Source organism: Passer montanus, unplaced genomic scaffold (genome assembly GCF_014805655.1).
Source record: "Passer montanus isolate IOZ18808 unplaced genomic scaffold, ASM1480565v1 scaffold73, whole genome shotgun sequence".
Lineage (NCBI taxonomy): Eukaryota > Metazoa > Chordata > Aves > Passeriformes > Passeridae > Passer > Passer montanus.
This window is the reverse complement of record NW_024372481.1, coordinates 1409432-1429322: the sequence shown is the minus strand read 5'-3', so window position 1 is coordinate 1429322 and position 19891 is coordinate 1409432. Positions and strand designations below refer to the sequence as shown.

The following is a 19891-nucleotide window of genomic DNA, read 5'->3' as shown; positions in this document are numbered from 1 at the left end:
TGAAGCTCTGATAAAAGGCTGTGTGTAGGTGGTTTGAGAGAAGTCCTGTCCTTTCCATAAATTCAGGATGAGCACTAAAATGGATTTTAGCACCTTTTCCCTCTGGCCCACTATGGAAATCTCCTTTTATTTCTAAATGCAGGCTGAAGAATTTTCATTATCTTAATGAGAAGCAGAGACCCAACAACGTCCCCAGAGAAGGGTTTCAGAGGATTTAAAAACTCAGATTATGAAAGACTGAGGTCTCTGAAAAGATAATTCTTGCTTCTGTTGCTCACAAACACTTCTTTTAATCCTTGAAGAACACGTAGGGAACAAAGGGGTTTAAATTCTTACTTCAGGCCCATCGGGAGTTCAGGGTTAGAACTTAATTCATCATTGTTTGTGGCCAACAACCCACAAACAGTACAAGAGAAAAATTCTGCTACTTTTGCCTTTTTCTGACTCTTTTATTTGACCATTAAATCTAAAATGGTTCAGACACATATCTTTTGACCCATATCCATGACCTAAATGGTTTCTCATATCACATCCCAGCATTGGGGTTCTCTCTATTTTTTTCTGGGTACAGCAAGCAACAAAATAAATGGTTACAATAGCAGAGCTACAACAGCTTCCAATAACTGAAAAACCTTTGTAGCAGCTGTTAATTAGGATTTTAAAAATCTGCAGTGCCCAAGATATTTTAGAGCACATTTTATTTAGAAGAATTGTTAAATGTGTGAAGATGAAAGAGATGGATTACAGGAGAATTAAATGTAGGGTTTAACTGAGAAATAATCATTTTCTATGAAAGATAATGACTCCTCTTGAGGCTAGTATCAAGATTTATTGACCCAGGAGGTTAATATTGATCAAACCCAAGGCAAACAAAATATTAGACCTTGAAGGAGAGTAATCTTGATATTGAAGCCTTGCCACGGAGTGAACAGGTCAATATATCTGGGTGCCAGAATCTCAGGTTTTGAACACAGAATGGTGGGGGATATTAAACATGTCTGACATGTTCTGTGTACACACTTTTTATTCTCATCAGCAGAATAGTTTATAGCTGTGTCCTTCCCTGCAGAGCAGCCTGTGAGGGTTCAGGCTTCACTCACAACCCTCTTTGTAATCTGATGGGTCTCTGCCTCAGGTGGAACATAAGGCTAAAATCAAACAAGTCCTTCAGCTCTTTATTCATACCTAAAGTGATATTTTTAATAGATTTCATTCCAAACACAGGGATCCTGCTGCTGTAAAACCAGTGTGAGAATAAACTGAAGAGTCAGAGTGCTGCAATTTATAGATTTGTCATTGTATCCAACACTCCGAGTCCAGGAGAAGAAAAAATGAGTTAAATTCTGCTATAAACTGACACCAAGAAAACAAGTAACTTATGTGGATTAACTAATCAATGAGGATAAAGTCAGAGACAAGGAAATGTACCACTAGAGAAATGAAAATAGTTTATAGGATAAGATCACCAGTTAAGGCGCTGGGGGCAGAAGTTGCCTTTTTATTTCTGTTCATATGGCAACAAGCAGGGGAGGGTTTAATGTGCCCAGCAAAACAAAGCAAAAATGTACCCATTCACTAGTGAGAAGAGCAGTGTGTATAAGATAATCTGTAATTCTAACTGATTTCAGTGAAAATAAATAAACAAAATAAGCCATTTGTATCATATTTTATTCAGAAAACAAGTACAAAAAACAATTAAGCCAACAGGGTTTAAAAATACAAACACAAAATGTCTTTCTATTCCCCCAAGAAGATTTTAAGTATTGTATTTTTAAATCTTAAGTTTATCTATAATTTATCTTTATTGATCCTGATTTTAATTTTATTTGAAAGACACTCTGAATGAATAGGATTGGAAAAAATCTGATCTCTTTACAATCAATTATTCAATAATGAACAGTTTCTGAATTCCAGTAAGAAATATTTGCACAGTATTTATTTTTAAAAGTACTAACAAAAATTTGATTTTCTCAATACGAAATAGGTGGGACCACAGCAATTAGCAAAGGGAACAATTACCACGCTGAGGAAATGCTTCTATTCCCTTGTCAAAATCTTGATTTTTCCAGTTTTGCCAATACAAAAGGAGTATTGATTTCCTCTCTTTTGTCTATTAAAGTACATTCTCAGCACCCCACATTTGGATATTGTAAAAAATTCAATGAATTGCATGATAAATAACCCAAGTACAGGCACACATCTAGTTAGGAATTGAAGGTGCTGATAGAAAAATCTCCAATTTAAAGTGCATCACATTAGTATTTACTTCATTTGCATAAAATTATAGACATTTAACCTGATTGTCTGGCTCCAGGTCCTGCCATTCCCTGTGCTACCTCTCTGAAGCCATCTCCAGGCTCCTTTTAACAGTTCCACAATGTATTAAAGGAAAAAAGATGGTGCACTGTCACCTTTCCAACAGGCTTTTTTCAGATAAATCTTATTAAGAACTCTGATTGTATCAAGGATCAAGCTATCAAATATGGCTTCAGTCATCCTCATCTTCACTGTTAATTCATCATCACCATAGGAAGTCCACTGAGATTCTTCTTTGCGGAGCTCCTGGATCTAAAACAGAACATGGAAACAAATTTTTACTTCAAAAAGAAGAGCTTCACAAAAGTACTGAGATACTGCACCTAATCCAACAGCTTTACATCTGCATCATTAATTTTGAAAATTTAAACCACTCACAAGAGCTAGAAATACCGGATTATTAATTCAACTTTTAAAAGGCAGTAATTTGAAGTTCTGATTAAGTTAATTTAAGTAAATGTGATTCTCACAAAAGGATGAGAATTTCTAGTTTAAATCTAGAGGAAATAAATCCCCATTGGAAATTCTGCTTACCAGAATAAGGTCCACTCTGTCTCTCTTACAGTTTCCATACTTGGTCATATTTAGGTATTTTCTTTTCATTTCTAAGTCATTCTTTTCCAGGTTCATTATTTTAATAATTTCACCCTGAACAAACATCTACAAAATAAAGAAGGCTGAAAAGAGCTCTCCTCATAAGAATTCTGGTGTTCCAGATGAGTGACAGGTGCCAGTGTGAAGATGCAGCTTGAAGTCCAGAAACATCCCAAAGTTCAGGGGACTGATCTAGAGGCAGCTGATCAATACTGGCCAACCAACACATTTTAATCATAATATTACACACAAATTAGCCACAATTAAGAGAGTTTAAAGGCCCATTCCCATTCTTAACTCCACACATATGGAACATTTCAGTGAATCAGTTCAGTCTGAATTTGTTCAGACAATTCAGGGTGATGCTGTTCCTTCTCCCATCACCTCAGTTACATTACCATAATCCTCCCAAATGTCACATTTCTTTTTGCAATCTCTGCTCTTTTTGCTCTTGTTCCTGTATTTTACATTGCCAGAACATACCTTGACATCACTGACATCTGTCCTGCAGAGATGCCTGGAACAGGGAGATCCCACTTCTTTTTCCATCCATGGGAACACATTTGGCTTTGCAGTCACTTGATATTCTGCACGCAGCAACTCATGGCTCAAATCAAATATAACCTGTAACAAACTCAGCAGGACACTGAAGTCAGGAAAACTGGATTCCAGTCCCCAGCCTTCCATGGAACTTGGCCTTCCCTGAACAGACCCAAACCAGACACTGGGTCAGGTGTCCAAGGGCTTATGGTGGAACTCTAGCAAAACTCTGGAGTCTCTGCAAGGACATTTATTATACTGGAATTATTCTGCAGCAAATTGCCTGGAATAACATTAAATATTAGCTAATATGATTCAGCCTCCAGAACACTAAAGTTAATTAACAGTTAGTGCTTTAAAAATACCTGATTATACATCCTCTTGCTTTCTGCTTCCAAATCATTCCCTGGGAGATCACTATATTCCAAGTGCTTTGGCATGTTGATGTTCCTGAAATTTGATTTTATGTTCTCTGGGGTCCATAATTCTTCCACAGCATATGCAGACAAATTTTTAACATAAGAACTGTTGTGTGGTACCACAAGAGGAACTTCCACAGTTTTCTTCCAAGGAGCTGAGTGCCACTGGTCTAATTTATACAAGTGTTGCTTTTGTGTCTGTCTCACCAGCATATTTTGGTCAGAATTAGGCTGATCAAAATCTTCAGAGCTTCCAAAAACACCAGCATCAAGGATTTTTAAAAGGAGCTTCAAGAGTGAAAAAGAAAAGACACATATATTCCATCTTTTCAGAGGTTTTGAGATTATTAGCAACTGGTCAAGGTTACACTTCAAACCATTTTATTCATGGGCTCAAAGAAAGGCTTACTGATGTATTATTAAAAATTCCTATAAATAACTCCCATTTTCTTTGTTTGGGCCATACATGTACTATCCAATGGCACAGAATAACTCCCTAAATAAGGAATGGGTCACATGAAGTGAGCAATCTGGTTCCTAACACTGATATAATTTCTATGGATGATGAAAAACTGGGCCACACAAATTCTTGCCTCTATAGACCCAGCTTCGGGGCCAGCACTTGAAATAAAAACTTTCTCACTGTACTTACAGGCAAAGTGGTTGGAGAAGTCTCTGGAGATAAATGATGTATCTTGTCTGCTTTTGATCTGTGTTTTCTTTTAATCTTCTTATATTCTTTAACTGCATCATCTATAAATTTAGTTACAATTCTGTCTGTTACTGTGTGACAACCATGAATGCAAAGCGTATCAAAATCACCCAGCAAAACATCAGAAACCTTTGCTGATGGTTCAGATAAGGCAGCAACTGAATTTTCTTTGAGGGGAAATGGTTTCTGATTGTCTTCTTGCCTCAGGTCTTTGCCATAATTCATCATGTCTTTTTCAAAGGCACTTTTATATTTGTGTTGAGCTGTTTCAGAAAATGCAATTAAAATGTCAAACAGAAGTTTTTTACTGAGTTCACTTGCAATATCATCAGCAAGTTTAATTCTTTTCTGATCCTCTACCAAGCAACAAATATTTTTGCTTGTGTTTACCTCATCTGTCTTGCTTTTCTCTGGAAGAGCATCTGCAAATATAGTTTGTTTTATTTGTGCCAGTTCTGTTTTTTCTTTATCTGATCCCAAGCACATTAAGTTCTTTTGACAGAGGAATTCATTACAGTTACACTGGTTGGAATGGGGAAATTTTTGCCCTTTTCCACACAGCAAGGTGCTGTGTAACCCAGACTGGTTTTCTTTCACTTCTGAACCTCCTGCACTGTTTGTATCTTCTGCTTTCTCCTCTGCACACCCCACTCTCTGCTCATCATCTTCAGAATAGTTGCAGTCTCCTTTGAGGGAGTCATCATCATCATGGAAGGAGTCAGAGTCTTCATTCCCCGTGGAACTGGAGCTATTTTTGTTAACCCCAAACAGGTGTGAAATCTCATCAGGTCTGACAAAGACCCCACAGTGCTGAGCACACTCAAAATACTTCACCCCTTCATAAGTTCCAGCATTGTCACCTTCAGCTTTGTCCAGTGCAACACCAGCCCAGTGACCACTGCCAAAATGAGTCTGGCCTTTGAACATCAGGGTTCCAGGCTGGCTCTGCTTCACCAACACTCTGTCCCCAATTTCAAATGATGATAATGGGTCATCACTGTCCTCCTCTGCAAAATGTATGAAAAGCTGTTCAGTGCATTGTTTCATTGGGAATTCAGGACTTTTACTTCCACCAGAAGAATCTGTATTTGACACAGGCAGAAACTCCAAATGCTGCAAAGGCATCTCCTGTTCTCCATGCTGGTTCTTTGATAAACAGCTGGAAAGAGCTGTAATAGATTGTTCTGAGAGACAACCATCCTGAGTTGAAAAAGCACCACTTGTTTCTGTACTGAGCAGAGGAAATTCTCCAGGCATGGTGTTATCAGGTAATGGGGGTAATGCATCCATTTCCAGTGATATATCTTCATCCATGCCCTGACTAGACTCTGAGCCTGTCATTTGTTCTGGTGGAGATAGGAAATCATCCCTGCTGGAGGCAGGATCACCATTTTTCACTGCATCTGCACCTAAAGGGGGAGGAGGAAGATCTTCACTTGGAAATGACAAATCCTTTTTGTTAGAGGATGGCGAGTCAGCACTTCCAGAGGACAATACTTCACCCACAGGACACAGCATTTCTGACAAGATATCCTCATCAGCTGGAGGGAGACCCTTATCACTACTGGAGGTTTCATCTGTGCATGAAGGGCTGGCAGCTGCATCATTTCCCAGTGCTGGGATCTCCTGAGAATAGGGTTTGTTTCTGCTGCAGCTTTGTGAGGCACCCAGGTGTGGCTCATGCACTCCCTCAGAAGGGTTTTCAGACTGGCAGGAATGTGCTGACTCGGTTCTGGAGGCATTTGCTTTGTCTGCTGGGATGAAGGAAAGCAGGTGATCAGTGCAGCCATGATCCAACACATCTCCAGGGTATTTCTGGGAGAGAGATGAAGTCTCAGCTCTGTCATCTTCAGGCAGCTCACGTTCATTGTGTTTGCTACTAGGTGATGTTTCCTTTCCAGTGCTTATTGCTATTGGCATCTCTTTTGAGAGATTGGCAAACACATCACCACTGTCACAGACAAACTCTTCTGGGACACTGACATCTGTGTCATCTCCATGTTTCAGCTCTAATTCTGGGTCTGAAATGGAACTTTTTGAGAAGCTGATCCAAACTGCAGACACTTTCTGAAATTCTGAGTGAGAAGAGTCTGATTTGGCACTTTCACATTGCAAAAAGAAGTTATTTGACTTGGACAATGATTCCGTGGAAGTTAATCCCTCAGAAAATGCTTTTAAATTTAGTTCATCAGAAGCTTCGTAAGAAACATGGTCCAAATGCTTCAAACATTGACTGGCATCCACCTGATGGATCTCAGAAGGAGTAGGCACTTCCACTTCTTTAACTGGAACATTTAAAAGATTTTTTTTTAAATCATCACGTAAAAGAAAGATATTTTATAGAAGAGCTTTCTGCTAGATCACTTAGGACACTCAAATCTATCATGCTCCTCACTATGATATCTAGGAGTGAATTAGGAGTTGGACTTTATGATCCTTGTGGGTCCCTTCCAAATCAGGATATTCTATGATTCTATGCTATGCAGAAAGATGGTTCATTAGAAAAGTGACAGAAATAGGAAATACTGCCACAATATGTAAATATTTATATTACAGAAATTATGCATACCCAGAACTATGTAAATGATATAACTGACTCATATATAAACAGACGGTTTTATTTTTCACCTGTCCTACTAAGAGTAAGAAATATGAACTGAGGATAAAACCCGGAGAAAAAAATAACTCCAGCATGTCCTGTCCAAGTCTATCTTCAACTGATCTATGTTCTTTTGAAAAGAACAGCCTTAAATTCTTGGAAAACTATATCAAAAGAGAGCAAATTGTTAATGACACAATCAGAGCAAGTTACGATTTTGTTCTGGGGAAGCAATATAATCATATCTCTTAATAAACCTCTGAGAGATCCCCACCATCTTGCCCAGCAGTGATTTATACATTGGCTATAGTGAGCAAGACACTTTGGTAATAAATGAGAAGATTGTCTCTCTTTCTGTCTGGATTAAAATTTGATTGAAGTAGTTGAAACAGATTGGACATAATAGCATTAAATATGATTGACCTGTTCCTCCAAGAGTATTTTCTGCCTGAACCAGGCTTAAGTTACACCAAGTAGGAAGCATCCCCAAGCCTTTCACTGGGTACTTTCTGCCACATGGATTAATATCTTCATTATCTTTAGAATCAGGGTTTGAAAGAAGTGCCTTGTCCTCCAGCACAGATTCCTGGAATGTAAACATTTAGGAGACAGAGTTAATGTCTTAAGGAAAAATTGCATGTAACCGACACACTTATTTTGACCTCATATTCCTAAGCGCCAAAAGAGTCTTGTGCTGGTCCTTTTTTAAGGCAATTATAATCTGGGGCACCCTTTCTTTAGGCATTAATGGAACTCCAGAGGTGGTCCTTACCAGAAATACACACTTTTGGCCTTTTCTTGTAACGAGTGTGGCTATAGGTTCCATTTCAGCTGAATTTGTAGGTTCCAGAGGTAAGAAAACATCATCCTGAGCATTAAGGGACTGCTCCAAACCTGGCAACTCCTCCACCTGTTTCTGGTGTTGTGACTCCTTGTTCTCAGTAGAAAAGCTGTAAAGAGTTAGACATGGAATGCTTTGTTCCTAATCACTATAAAATATGAACATAGCCATGCAGGTGGATAAATAGGATAATCACCACTCTGCACTCCTACACAGGACAGAGATCTAGGGACAATCAGCCAGGATTTGGGTGCATTTGATTCCACCAGCCCCTGGCTGCTCCAGACTGACACCAATATTCACTGTTCTCCTACAAGCAGCCTTGTCAGTAATAAGAAGTGAAAGCACAGCCAAGAAACCTTTTAAAGATTTCTCTGACTTGTAATCAATAACACCATGAATTATAGATCAGTTCCATGCAGGGATTTATTTGAAAGCCTTCCCCTGTGGGGACTTAAGTAAATGCACAAACCTGACTCACCACCCTGCTAAAGCTCTGGGTAACACTGAATGAAAGGGGGTTTTAATTCACATTGATAAATATATGTCTTTAACTGCTTTTTCTCTTCCTGAAGCAAACTATATTTTTGTGTGGAGCAGTGTGGATGCTGTGGGGTTCTCATTCACACTGCTCAGCTCCTCCAGCCCAGCAGGAAGCAGACAGGGATGCTCCTGGGGAGCAGCAGGAGGGGGATTTTTCAGTCTGACTAAACTCCTGAATTATATCTCACTGTAGCATTTCACATGACACCTCTGTGCTTCAGTTTAAGCCTAAAATTTGTCCCTGTGTATTACAAAATCCTTCTCTGGTTATATCCTCAGTGAAGCACACACCACCTCTGAGGGGCTGAGTGATACAGAGGCCCAGAGCCAGAGGGTGACAAAGGAGTGAATTTCCCCAATTAAATCAATAAATTTCTACTCATTCCATATGGGTATTGTGAAGCCTAATTAATATATAGTTGCAAAGTGTTTGGGTTTGTTGTTAAAAGCCACCATGAAAGCATGAACTATCATTAGCAGTTGTGTGGCATCATTAAAGGTGCCCTGAGGAACTCACCATTTGGGACAGAATGATAAGCAGTGATCTTGATTTATCAACTGCTTGAACACAGAAGTTGGAAAAATTTATTATTAGACACTCCCTCTTTGGAGTATCTAAAGCTCACACAATTATCTAGGACATACCTGTCTCCATCTTCTCCACTGGATTTGATCTTACCTTCAGCAATCACTGAGAAAGGTTTTACTTACCCCTCATATTTCTTGCTTCTTTTATGCTTTAGCTGGACACAATTGTCTTTACTCCCTGAATTCACAACCTCCTGCTTCCCAGCCAGACTGTGCAGCTTTTCCTGGAGTTGTGCTGCTGAATGCTGCATCATTAAGATTTTTCTCTGCTGCTTTAATAAAAGCTTCCTTTCTTGATGGGCTGCCCTGTGGATGTTTTTCAGGTGCTGGATTTCTGCCTAAACAAAGCAGAGAAAGAAAGGAGCATAACAGAGTGAAGATAATGAAGAGCTATACTTAAAAATATGTATAATGTTTCTTCACATAAGGCACAACTAATTCCAAAATACGCTGAAAATTCAATAGTTTCTTTTTTTATAAAAAATTTGCAGTTTTATTTTTCAACAGGGTTTTCACCTGTGAAAAGTGATGACAGGTAAAGGGATGTTTTGATGGGGTGTCAAGTGGTGAGACCTTTAAAAATTGTCTTCAGATCATTCAAAACTACAGGGTACTTGTGGTTTGCACTAGGAATTCCTTTACTTAAATGAGAGGCTCCCACTACATAAGGAGCAGGACAGAAATTTTCTGACTACCAAGTGTAATTATGAACCTAGCATAGAGGAATAACTGAGACTATAAAATTAGCTGTCAGATTAATTTAATATATTTCAACATCACAAGCATAAATCAGTGGAAACCTACATTATATGACCTGTTTGTTATGGCATAAATAGAAAAATCCACAATAACAGTGAGGTAGCAGAAGAGGAAAAAAAAAAAAAGATGTTTTCTTTTATCCAAGATTTACAGACTGCTGACTTTGGCACAAAAGCCACCTCACTGTGGGTATGTAGGAAACATGCAGAATAATGGATGCAAAGTGATATTTTTTTTTAAACACAAACCCCACTTGCTACAGCAACTCCAGACACCTCCTCACTGCAGCGTTACCTGCTCCAGTTTCAGCTCCATCAGGATTTTGTGTTGCTTTGCTGCCATGGCAGAGGCTCCTGTACTATCCTGCAGGTTTTCCAGAACACTGGAGATCACAAGGATGAGAATCAGAGTCAGATCACTAAATGCCTTGAATCTATGGATGGGATGGGAGCAAAGCTCCTCTCGAAGCAGATGTAGGTATGGAAGGCTCTGCAGAAAGTTCTAATGGACTTGAAAGATATCTCACCACCCTGGGGCTGTGGTGCCTGGACCTCTCCTGAAGCAAATGGAGTCTCCTGAGCACTGGGGGGCTCCTCACAGTGTCTCAGTGTGGTCAGTGCTGAGAAACACCCCTCACTGTCCCTGAGGGCTCCTTATCTTCATCAGTGCTGAGGGACACCCCTCACCGTCCATCCCTGAGGGGTCCTCAGCCTGGTCATCGCTGAGGGACACCCCTCATTGTCCCTGAGGGCTCCTCATCCTCATCAGTGCTGAGGGATGCCCCTCACCGTCCATCCCTGAGGGGTCCTCAGCCTGGTCATCGCTGAGGGACACCCCTCATTGTCCCTGAGGGCTCCTCATCCTCATCAGCGCTGAGGGACGCCCCTCACAGTCCATCCCTGAGGGCTCCTTAGCACAGTTGGTGCGTCACACCACCACAGAGGAGGCCACAATAGAAGCTCAACTCTGCTCTGGAGACACTAAAACCATGCAGGCTCCTTTCCTCTCCTCATTTTTTACTTGGTACTTGCTTTCTAAGAAGATTTTACATTTATTGTGTTCCCCTGAAAGGAGGAAAAGCAGTCCCGGCCCAGCAGGCCTCCAGCGCTGGTGCCCCCGTGGCCCTCACCGCCTCTGGTGGCCCAGCCAGGCCAGCTCGGCCCTGGCCCTCTCCCGCAGAGCCTTTCTCCGGAGCCGCAGGAGCACTGCCTGGTGCCGAGCCTGCAGCTCCTCTGCCCTCAGGATCTGCTCCACCACGGCCAGGCTGGAACCGCGGAAAGTGCTGGAGCCTCCAAAGCGTGGAATGGCCGCGCTCCACTGGGGACAGAGCAGAGTATTGGTGTTATCAGGTGATAGAGGGACTAAAACCAAAAAACCAACCAACCCAGAGACAGAAACGCTCCTCAGACTGTTTCGAGAGCTGGTGTTACCTGGCTGTTGGAGCTGGCCTGGTCACTGCTGTCCCCAGAGCTGTCCCAGGTCTCCTCATGGGGCAGATTCACCCAAGGTGACAAGAGATTGGAGGTGTGATGTCTGTGCTGTGACTGCCTGTGATCTGCTGGCAGAGATCCCAAGGCAAAGAGTTAACGTCACCAAAAATAAAATATGTGAAAGGAAAAGACACAAAAAACAACTCCCCCAGTACAAGTTAACATCCATTTCTGAACTCAAGGAGCCTTTGGCAAATATTTGTCAGCCGAGCCCGTGCACTGCCCTCAGCAGGAGCTGGAGGAGTCATCCCTCAGCTGTTCACTTCCAGGAGCAAGGTATGGACATCGACCTCCTTTACAAGTGAAATCATGGCAAACAGGTAAATATTTAAAAAGGGGCCTGTCAATAGGGTAAATAACTCTCAGCTCCCAACAAGATTGTCTTAGCAGGGCCAGGAGTACAAAGGAACGTGGCCATAGTTTAAATATGCATAATGAACATGAATATTCAGGTCAAAGTTTTCAAAATTAGTTAGAAAACTGTGTTCCAGGCCAGGTTGAATGGGGCATTTTCCCAATACCACTAAATCCTTTAATGTCATGTTCACCTCCTCGAAGCACTAGGCAGTATGAACCTCCTCCTCCTAAAGGCTTTCTTTCTCCCAATATTTTGGGTTCCACTGGATTGGGATCTCTTTCTATCTTCAATGCAGAGTGTCTCAGTGAACCCATCTCTTGATTACTGAAGGGAAGAAAAAGGAAATATTTTCTTACTGCAGTCACAGATATTATTTCAATTTCTTACTTTCACAGCCAAGTCCTCCATGGAGATTGAATCTTTTCAAACCAGAATGCTGCTCATTTTTATGTGATACTGAAAGTTTTACCTGTGCAAAGGTGCCTTTCTGGTAATCGCATCCATAAGACCCTGGAAGCAATTCTCAAGTCTTTATGCCACTTTAAAAATGCACATACAATATTCTAATTTATATCGAGGGTATGACAGTAAAGCAAAATGAAGAAAATTATACTTTTCACACAAGTTTCAGAGGGGTTTCTACTCTTCTAAAAGTGCAAGATCTCCCACAACATTGGAAAGGTGTTAATACTGTAGTTTGAGCACAAATCAGAGTTAAAAAGACTATAGAGCAATTACTTTAGTGCCCCAAAATATTAATATAGTCAAACCACAAATCCTTGGAGTGCCTCACTGTATCCTACCTCCTGTAGCTGCCAGCAGCAAGGTCACCTTCCAGCCAGAGTCCTCTCTGTGTCTGCTCTGTGTGGTAAGGTCCTGTCAGAGCAGGATCACTGCCTTTGGAATTCCTGCTGTCCTGCACACACACAAATTGTCACATGTCTCAATGATCTGAATGATTTGAAAAGCAAAACATATAAACCTTTTTTCCTCATCTTCTTTAGAAAGCCTCTGGTTGTAAATAACTTTTCCTACGCTTTTCCTATGCCAACAATTCCTAAAGAGTTGATTCTTTAATGGGCTGGGAGAAAGCTCTGTGGGCATGTGAGGGTGAGGTGCCACAGCAGCTCACAAATTGCTGTGTGTTTAGAACCGCTCTCATGAGAGCTGGGACCCAGAGGTGTTAACCCAGGCTCTGAAATGATAACTTACCTCAGAACTGAGCTGCAGCAGGCCCCTCAAGAACCTGTGGCTTTCCTCAACCTCTTGCTTTGCCTTCTCCCTCAGCACCAAGAGCCGATGTTTCTGCTGCTGCTGCTGGAGCTGTGTTAGGAAGTGACACATTATAAATGGTATCTCCAACCAGGTGACACAGCACCTGAGAGCTGGGGGGCAAAGGGCAGGACAGGAGCTGCACAGCCAGCTCCTGCCACATCCTGCTGCCCTGGGCAAGTACAACATCCTCTTACCCACGAGAGCTACACTGCTGTCTCCAAACAGCAGATGAGGGCTGGCACCTCACCTTTATGGTCCATAGGGTTTATAAACCTGACTCAGAGCAGCTGATGCAACTGGTTATGGCCTAAGCACAGCTGAATCTGGGGATGGGGAGCACTTTTCCCCTGGGACAGCAGAACTGGAATTCCCTTTTCTCATTACCCAGGTTTCCCACTGACCTTCAGTTTGTGAGCCAGTAGTAAGGAGGTTTGCCTCAAAATGTCCAGGTGTCTCCTGTGTTTGTGCTCCAGCTCTGTGCTGCCAAAATCTCCCTCACCTGCAGAAGTTTAGGGGCTCATCACAAGGGGAATGTATACATTGTTCCAACTGCATGTTCCTTTGAATCCTCCCTGGGCCTATTTTTGGAAGTCTCCTACATCTGACATCTGCCTTTATTCCTGAAATAACTTCTGTGCATATATTTACCTCTTCCACCATAAGTGGAGAAGGAAAATGTCAGTACCTACATCCTGTCAAGAAATGGGTTAGCATAAAGTCCTGCAAGTATTTGGAACTGTCAGGACTTAAGGAGAGAGGAATGAGGAACAATTCCTGTTCTAAGCCTGAATTTTGGAGTGTGGGTTATTGTCACTCTTGGTCCCACTGCTCCTTTGCTGCACCAACAGGATCAGAGCCACTGGACACAAAAGAAAAAATTCCCAACATTGTGACAAGGTTTCCCAAAAGAAAAAATATTTGGGAACTTGAGCAGCATCCTGCATGTCCTCTCCATCTGCACTGGGATGCAGGCTGCTTCCTCTCTCTTTCGTCACGGAGGGACACAAACCACTGGAAAAAAAAATCTTTCATTTTAAAGTGGGGAAGTTTCCCCTCTTGCTCCAGGTTCAGCTTTTTCACTGCTATTTCCTTACTGCACCTCCCCTGCCTGTGTGTGACAGTGCAGCTGATATTATGTTTACCAGTGAAATGTTCTTGGCTGCTTGAGCTTCTCAATTGAATTGCTCAGCTTAGGCAAACAGGTTGTGTGTTTATTCTGTGCTGTGCTACTGTCACAGCAACCAGAGTCATAAAAGAATGGAAGTGTGGGTCATAAATAGAAATAGGTTTGATTTGGAAACTTGAGATAAAATCTCTGTCTCTATCCAGGTCACCTGAATCTAAATTACCCCATGGTGCAGGATAAGCCCGTGACATGCAGAGTTTGTGTTTGTTTTACAGACTGAAGGGTCTGTAACACAGAAGGAGCAGAGATGTGGGCTTGTTTGCATGCCAGGATGGGTTTTGTGTTTATGTGGGTGTGAGTGAAATAAAATATTAAATCTTTGAGCCTGGTGCAGATTTTCTATTAGAATGCTGCTCTGTTTTTATAAACAAATTGATTGCAGATTTCACTTTCCTCCTACAGTGGCACTGTACTAGGCTTCTCTTAACGCCCTCCTTTTCAGAGTCAACAGACTGGATGGAAATCTCATCCTTTCTTTTGGTAATGTGCCTCTCCTGGTTTTGGAGGGTGGTTTGGAAAGGCAAAATCATACTAAATTATCTAGACGTGCCAAATTAAGAGTTCATAATTTCAGAAAGAATTTTCATTTTAGCCAGTCTTTCTAATTTTGAGGACTGAGTCAGACTCCTTAATGCTGATAGTTGACTAGAGATGATTTTGTGCAATGACCTATTTAGGAAAACTGAGTGGATGAAAAGGCTGGGTTTTGTACAGGGAAGTTTTATTAGCAGTTTTAAGCAATGCAATAGAAAAAAAGACAAGTGAACAATTCTTCAGTGAGCCCACAGACAGCACTTTCAAAAGCTCCTTCAATGGTAACAAATAAGGTCATTCCACAAAAAAAAAATTACAAGCTATATTTATTGATGCTAAGTTGTCTAAGTAGCTTTTAATACTAGTATCTGGGCCAGTCAGAAGTATGAGTATCTATTAGGATATAATTTAAAACCTGACAAATATTTTCAATTTGTGCCTCAAACTGAACAATGCTCTTGTTATTCTGACTAAAGCCCAACCACTGGTATTGACCTCAAAGTGATTAAAAAGTTTTCTCTGATCTCTTTTCCCTTCTTTTGAATGTAATTTTCCTAATTGTGGCTATTTCCAGATGCATTTCTTGTGTTGCAACATCCTGCATTAAAGAAAATACCATCTGGCTAAACTTCACGTCCTTTTAGGTGATGATGAATGGCATTTACTGCCTACCCAGATAGCTTCAATGTGCATACACTCAGCCTTGTGAAAAAAAAAATGCTATTTATTAAATCACTTTCCGCTGCACCTGCAGAATCTCAGCAAAGCCCTGTAGAATCTCCCTGACATATAATTAAAAAAGCCAGGCTAAAAGTCTCATTTTTCTAATCACTTGAAGCAAGGCAGAAGCATTTACTGCTGCTTTACTCAAGGACAGCTTTTTCTCTTTCTGCCCATGTCAGCAATCAGACCAACCCAGTTATTATAAAAAGACATAGTTGCAACTTTAACTGTAAGCATGACTTTGTCTGCATTATTGTCTGGAGGTGTAGGAATATGGGGTGTAAAGTGTCCTGAAATGCTGCTGTGGAGTGCAGCAGCAGATCCAGAAGGAATTTCCCCATTAGCCCCCATTTGGGCATCCTTCCTCTCTCCAAAATTACCATGTCAGCTCAATTGCTTTATTATTTCAGGATGCTCTCTAGGCAAGGTGAAAAACCACCCCGACTTCAGCACCCTCTGTGCAGGAAAGACCTGCAGTGGTGACAGGTGAAAGGAGAGGAAGAAAAGAGGTTTGGTAACCTCTGGTCACAAAGGGCAGTTTGGCCCTTCACAAGACCTGGGAGCCACGAGCAATCCCCAGGCAAGAGACTCCCAGTGCGAAGGCTCTGCCTGCTCCCTCAGGAAATCCATGGGCTGAGCTGCACCCTGGAGAACCTTGAGAATCTGCATTTCCACAGCTGCTGGATCAGGTCCTTCTCTCCTCTCTGAACACGTCTGGTATCCTGCTTGGCACTGAGGAGTGGCTGCTTACCAAACAAGGGGATTAGTGTGGCCTGTGCTGCTCCTGTGCTCTGCATGTTTTGTCTTTATGTCTAAATCCTCTGGTGTGGAGGGCTGGCCTGAGTTCAGCTCCCAGCCAGATGTTGCAGCACATGGCAGTGCCTCACCCTGCTGCTGCCCCTTGTCACACGGAGCTGCAGGGCAGCTCTTGGCTCAGGATAGCAACAGAGCTGGGCCTGAACCTGGACCTAACCGGAATCCCGAATTTCTGTGGAATGGTCCTTCTGTTCCTTATCAGTTATTCTAAACTCTCTCAATCAGTGACAACATCATTGCAGACAACTCCAGAGGTGCTGAAGGCAAGGCTGGAGCTCACTGGAGCTGTGGGAATTACAAAATACAGCCAGGATTTGGGAGGGAACATGAAGAGCTGCCTCAGCTCAACATTCTCCATCAGAGCACAATTAGCTGAAGCCATGCTGATACATTTCTGTGCTTATTCCACTTATTTAATAATTTCTCCCTCTTCTAGAAGCAAGAAGGCAGCTCCCTCTAGTGATACAAGAAAATATGTCAATCAGCAGTTTAGGGGACAGATGATACATACAAATACATTTTCCTGGTAGTTCAGGTTAAAATTCTGCATTTCAAGAACAATGGAAAACATTCCATTTGCTTTCCTAATGCAAATTATTTTAAAGCATTAGCCATGACTAAGCTTCAACATTTAGAAAATAATTTTTAAACAATTAATTTCAGCTTAAATGTCAATATCTCTCAAATATTAAAAAAAAAAAAAAAAAAAAAAAAAAAAAACGGGGGGATGATATCTCTCAAATACAAAAAAAAAAAAAAAAAAAAGGAAACAAAAAGTCTGGTCTAGTGAAATGAGATTTCTGGCTCATTCAGTCCAATCCATTTCAAAGACCATTCTCTAGACTGTAGGAAGGGGCACAGGCAAAACGTTAGGGTTTTAAAAAATCATATAGTTCTCTTATTTAATAGAAATACAGAAATTTGGATACTGTGGGCAGTATTCAGAGGACGTGCTGGAGTAGCAAGGGGAGTACAGCTCATCTCCTCAGCTCCAGAGAGCCCTGGTGGCTTGGCAGGAATGACAGAAAAATTTTTACATAGCAGTAAAATATGCAAAGTCCTTCCTTATCAGCTCATTGCTTACAGCAAGTTTTGTGCCTAAACTGATGAGAAATTCATGTAAGTACAATGTGAAATACTTCCCAACACTACCTGTGGAGACAATTTTTGCTCACCACAGCATGACCTTACAGGATTTGCAATTCTAGGTTTTATACTGGCTGTGTTTAAAAAGAAGATTCAACAATTCAGGACAAGTTCACTGTCTTACCCCAGGCAGTAAGCAAATATTTGGTGAATATCTTCTTCTCTCTGCTTTAAGATGTTTGAAATGAAATTTGCTATTTTGCCAAGTGTGTTTACTACAGAAAATCTTTCTTTGGCGCAGCAGTGGGTGGTCAGGTGTCTCTCTGAAAGGTAAATATGCGCATTTGGCAGCAGTTGCAGAATTACACCTCATTATCTTGCGTGTGCACGGTGACTCCTGTGTCCCATGAAAGGACAGAGCCAACTGCTGGGTGATGCCTTGAGCAGACAATGCAGCCTCAGTCTGAATGCCCTGTCCCTGCTCTGGGTGGTGACAGAGCCACTTGTGACCCATATTTCAAAGCCACTTTGTGCTGAGCACGACAGTTCTGTGCCTCCTGTGCAGCAGCGTGGCCATGGTGGGAGGGAGCCTTGGGCTGGCAGCTCCTGCAAGTGCTCAGGGAAGGGAAAGGTTTCTCCTGGCACAGACACGAGGCAGCAGCTCCTATTGTTGTAAATAGTGGGTGGCTAGGCCTTGCAGAATTGGGGTCCTCAGTTATTAATAGTAAATAAATAGGTTGTCTTTCGTTTAGGGTAAAACACTTCAGACAACTGCCTTGCTGTCCAATCGTCTAAGATGCCCTCCTGGTCCCTGGGGGGGAGGGAGAAGCACCGTAAACAATGCTGGCTTCTCCACCACCCCAAAATCCAATATGATGTATAAAATGTTGTGAGGAAAACAATGAAGAATCCTTAATAAGAGCAAAGGCTTTTTGTAAGTACCCTCTTTGAGGAAAGGTTATCTGATCTTGTTCTTTTGTCTCGGAAAAGCCCTTAAAACAATGCACCATCTGCTCCTGTTTGGTGGGAGCAGGCAGAGATCTCTTCAGACAGAGAGGTCTGCACGCTACTGGTCGGTTTTTAACCCTTTCAGCCACAAACTTTCCCTTGTTTCCTTGCAAACCTCTGCTCCAGGCAGACATGGCCATGCCCTGCACCCCTGGCCAGCCCTGGGCACCCTGCAGCACATCCCTCCATTCCTCCTGCACCCTGCCCAAGTCCTGTGCCTTGATGTCTCTTGCTGTCCAAGCAGGACAATATCCCACACTGCTGGGATGGGGTAATTACGAAGAGTTAATTGTAAGGATCCCAGAGACCTTCAGATGAAGCTGTGAGGTGCTGGAAATGTCTCTGAGCCAAATGGGGTTTGCTCCACCTGTAGCTGTCACAGTGAGCTGAATTCATACCTGTGACAGCACAGCATGGAAAAGGCAAAGAGCTTCTGCAATTTATGCAATTTTAATAATAATTCCATATAATCTCTTAGATTGTGCATAAATGTTGAGAGGACAACTTTTCCAGCACTCCTTTTTCACCTTTGAATTCTGGAAGAGAACTATCTATTTGAAATTCCCCCTCACCCCAGAAGATTTTTCAGCCCTAGCCAGACCATCATCAAGAATTCTGTCGCAATGAGGGACTGTTCATTCTATTGCCACAGCACAAGAAATATTTTGGGAGGGCACCGAGTGACCCTCTGGGAGATGTCACCTTACCCAAGTCCTGCTCAAAGCTGCCAGTGCTCAGAGTGGCAGAGGGCTGGAAGCTCAGGCTGTCCCAGATCCTCAGGCTGTCCCAGATCCTCAGGCTCTCTCCAGGAGATGGGTTGGCCATTTCCTCTTGGTTCTGAACTTTCAAAGCAGTCTCACATCCACACTGATCCCTCCGTGCCGTGAGCTCTCCCTGCGGGCTGTGTCAAGGTAACAACAACAATTACTACATTTTTGAGATGTGTATAAAGCAATCTTTTGAACTTTAAAAAAGGGTTATTTCATTTAAACAGAACTATTACATTTTGTCAAATAGAAACAAAAGACTCCCTGGGAAGTCATACCTGGAAATGAACAAAATCTTCTGTCTTGTACCTTGATGCTGTCAGGAAAGCTAACAACACTCATTTTTACCTACTCTGATTACTGCTGGGTATTTTTCAACCTGGTGGCAAATACAAAAAACAACCTTGCAATGTGGAAGCTTAATTTATGGGGGCTGCATTGTACAATCCGTGCCATTGTTGGGACTTGGTTGCACAATCCAGCTCTGAGCCTTGGCAAAGAAATCTGTTTAGAAACACAAAGTCCTGAACTCTGTTCTAGTGTTTCTGGGACTGTGCTGAGCATGGCTGTGGCCCAGCTAAGATCTGGGAGTGATACATATACTTTAATATTTCAAAACATCGTCAGCACCAAGTCCCTCAGATGAAGACCTCAGCTAGCTGATTTTACTTTGTTTTGGTCTACAGCTATCTGAGCTTAACTAAAAAGATTAAGAAAGAAGGTGTGAAAATGGGCCT

The 19891-nt window shown here is 41.9% G+C and overlaps 1 protein-coding gene across 1 annotated transcript; it reads right to left on the bottom strand.

Annotated features, from left to right (window-relative positions):
* Nucleotides 1-1652: 1652 nt before the first annotated feature.
* On the bottom strand, nt 1653-19487 carry CCDC187 (coiled-coil domain containing 187). The gene is made up of 17 exons (XM_039730829.1): nt 19433-19487; nt 19095-19288; nt 13436-13533; nt 12972-13082; nt 12563-12675; nt 11950-12083; nt 11342-11469; nt 11041-11228; nt 10206-10293; nt 9276-9490; nt 7953-8130; nt 7604-7766; nt 4522-6866; nt 3816-4157; nt 3394-3534; nt 2851-2976; nt 1653-2568 (listed from the first exon to the last, which is right to left on the bottom strand). Exons 2-17 carry the CDS (start codon nt 19210-19212, stop codon nt 2383-2385), a joined length of 4674 nt encoding a protein of 1557 aa, XP_039586763.1. The 5' UTR covers nt 19213-19288; nt 19433-19487; the 3' UTR covers nt 1653-2382.
* Nucleotides 19488-19891: the final 404 nt, after the last annotated feature.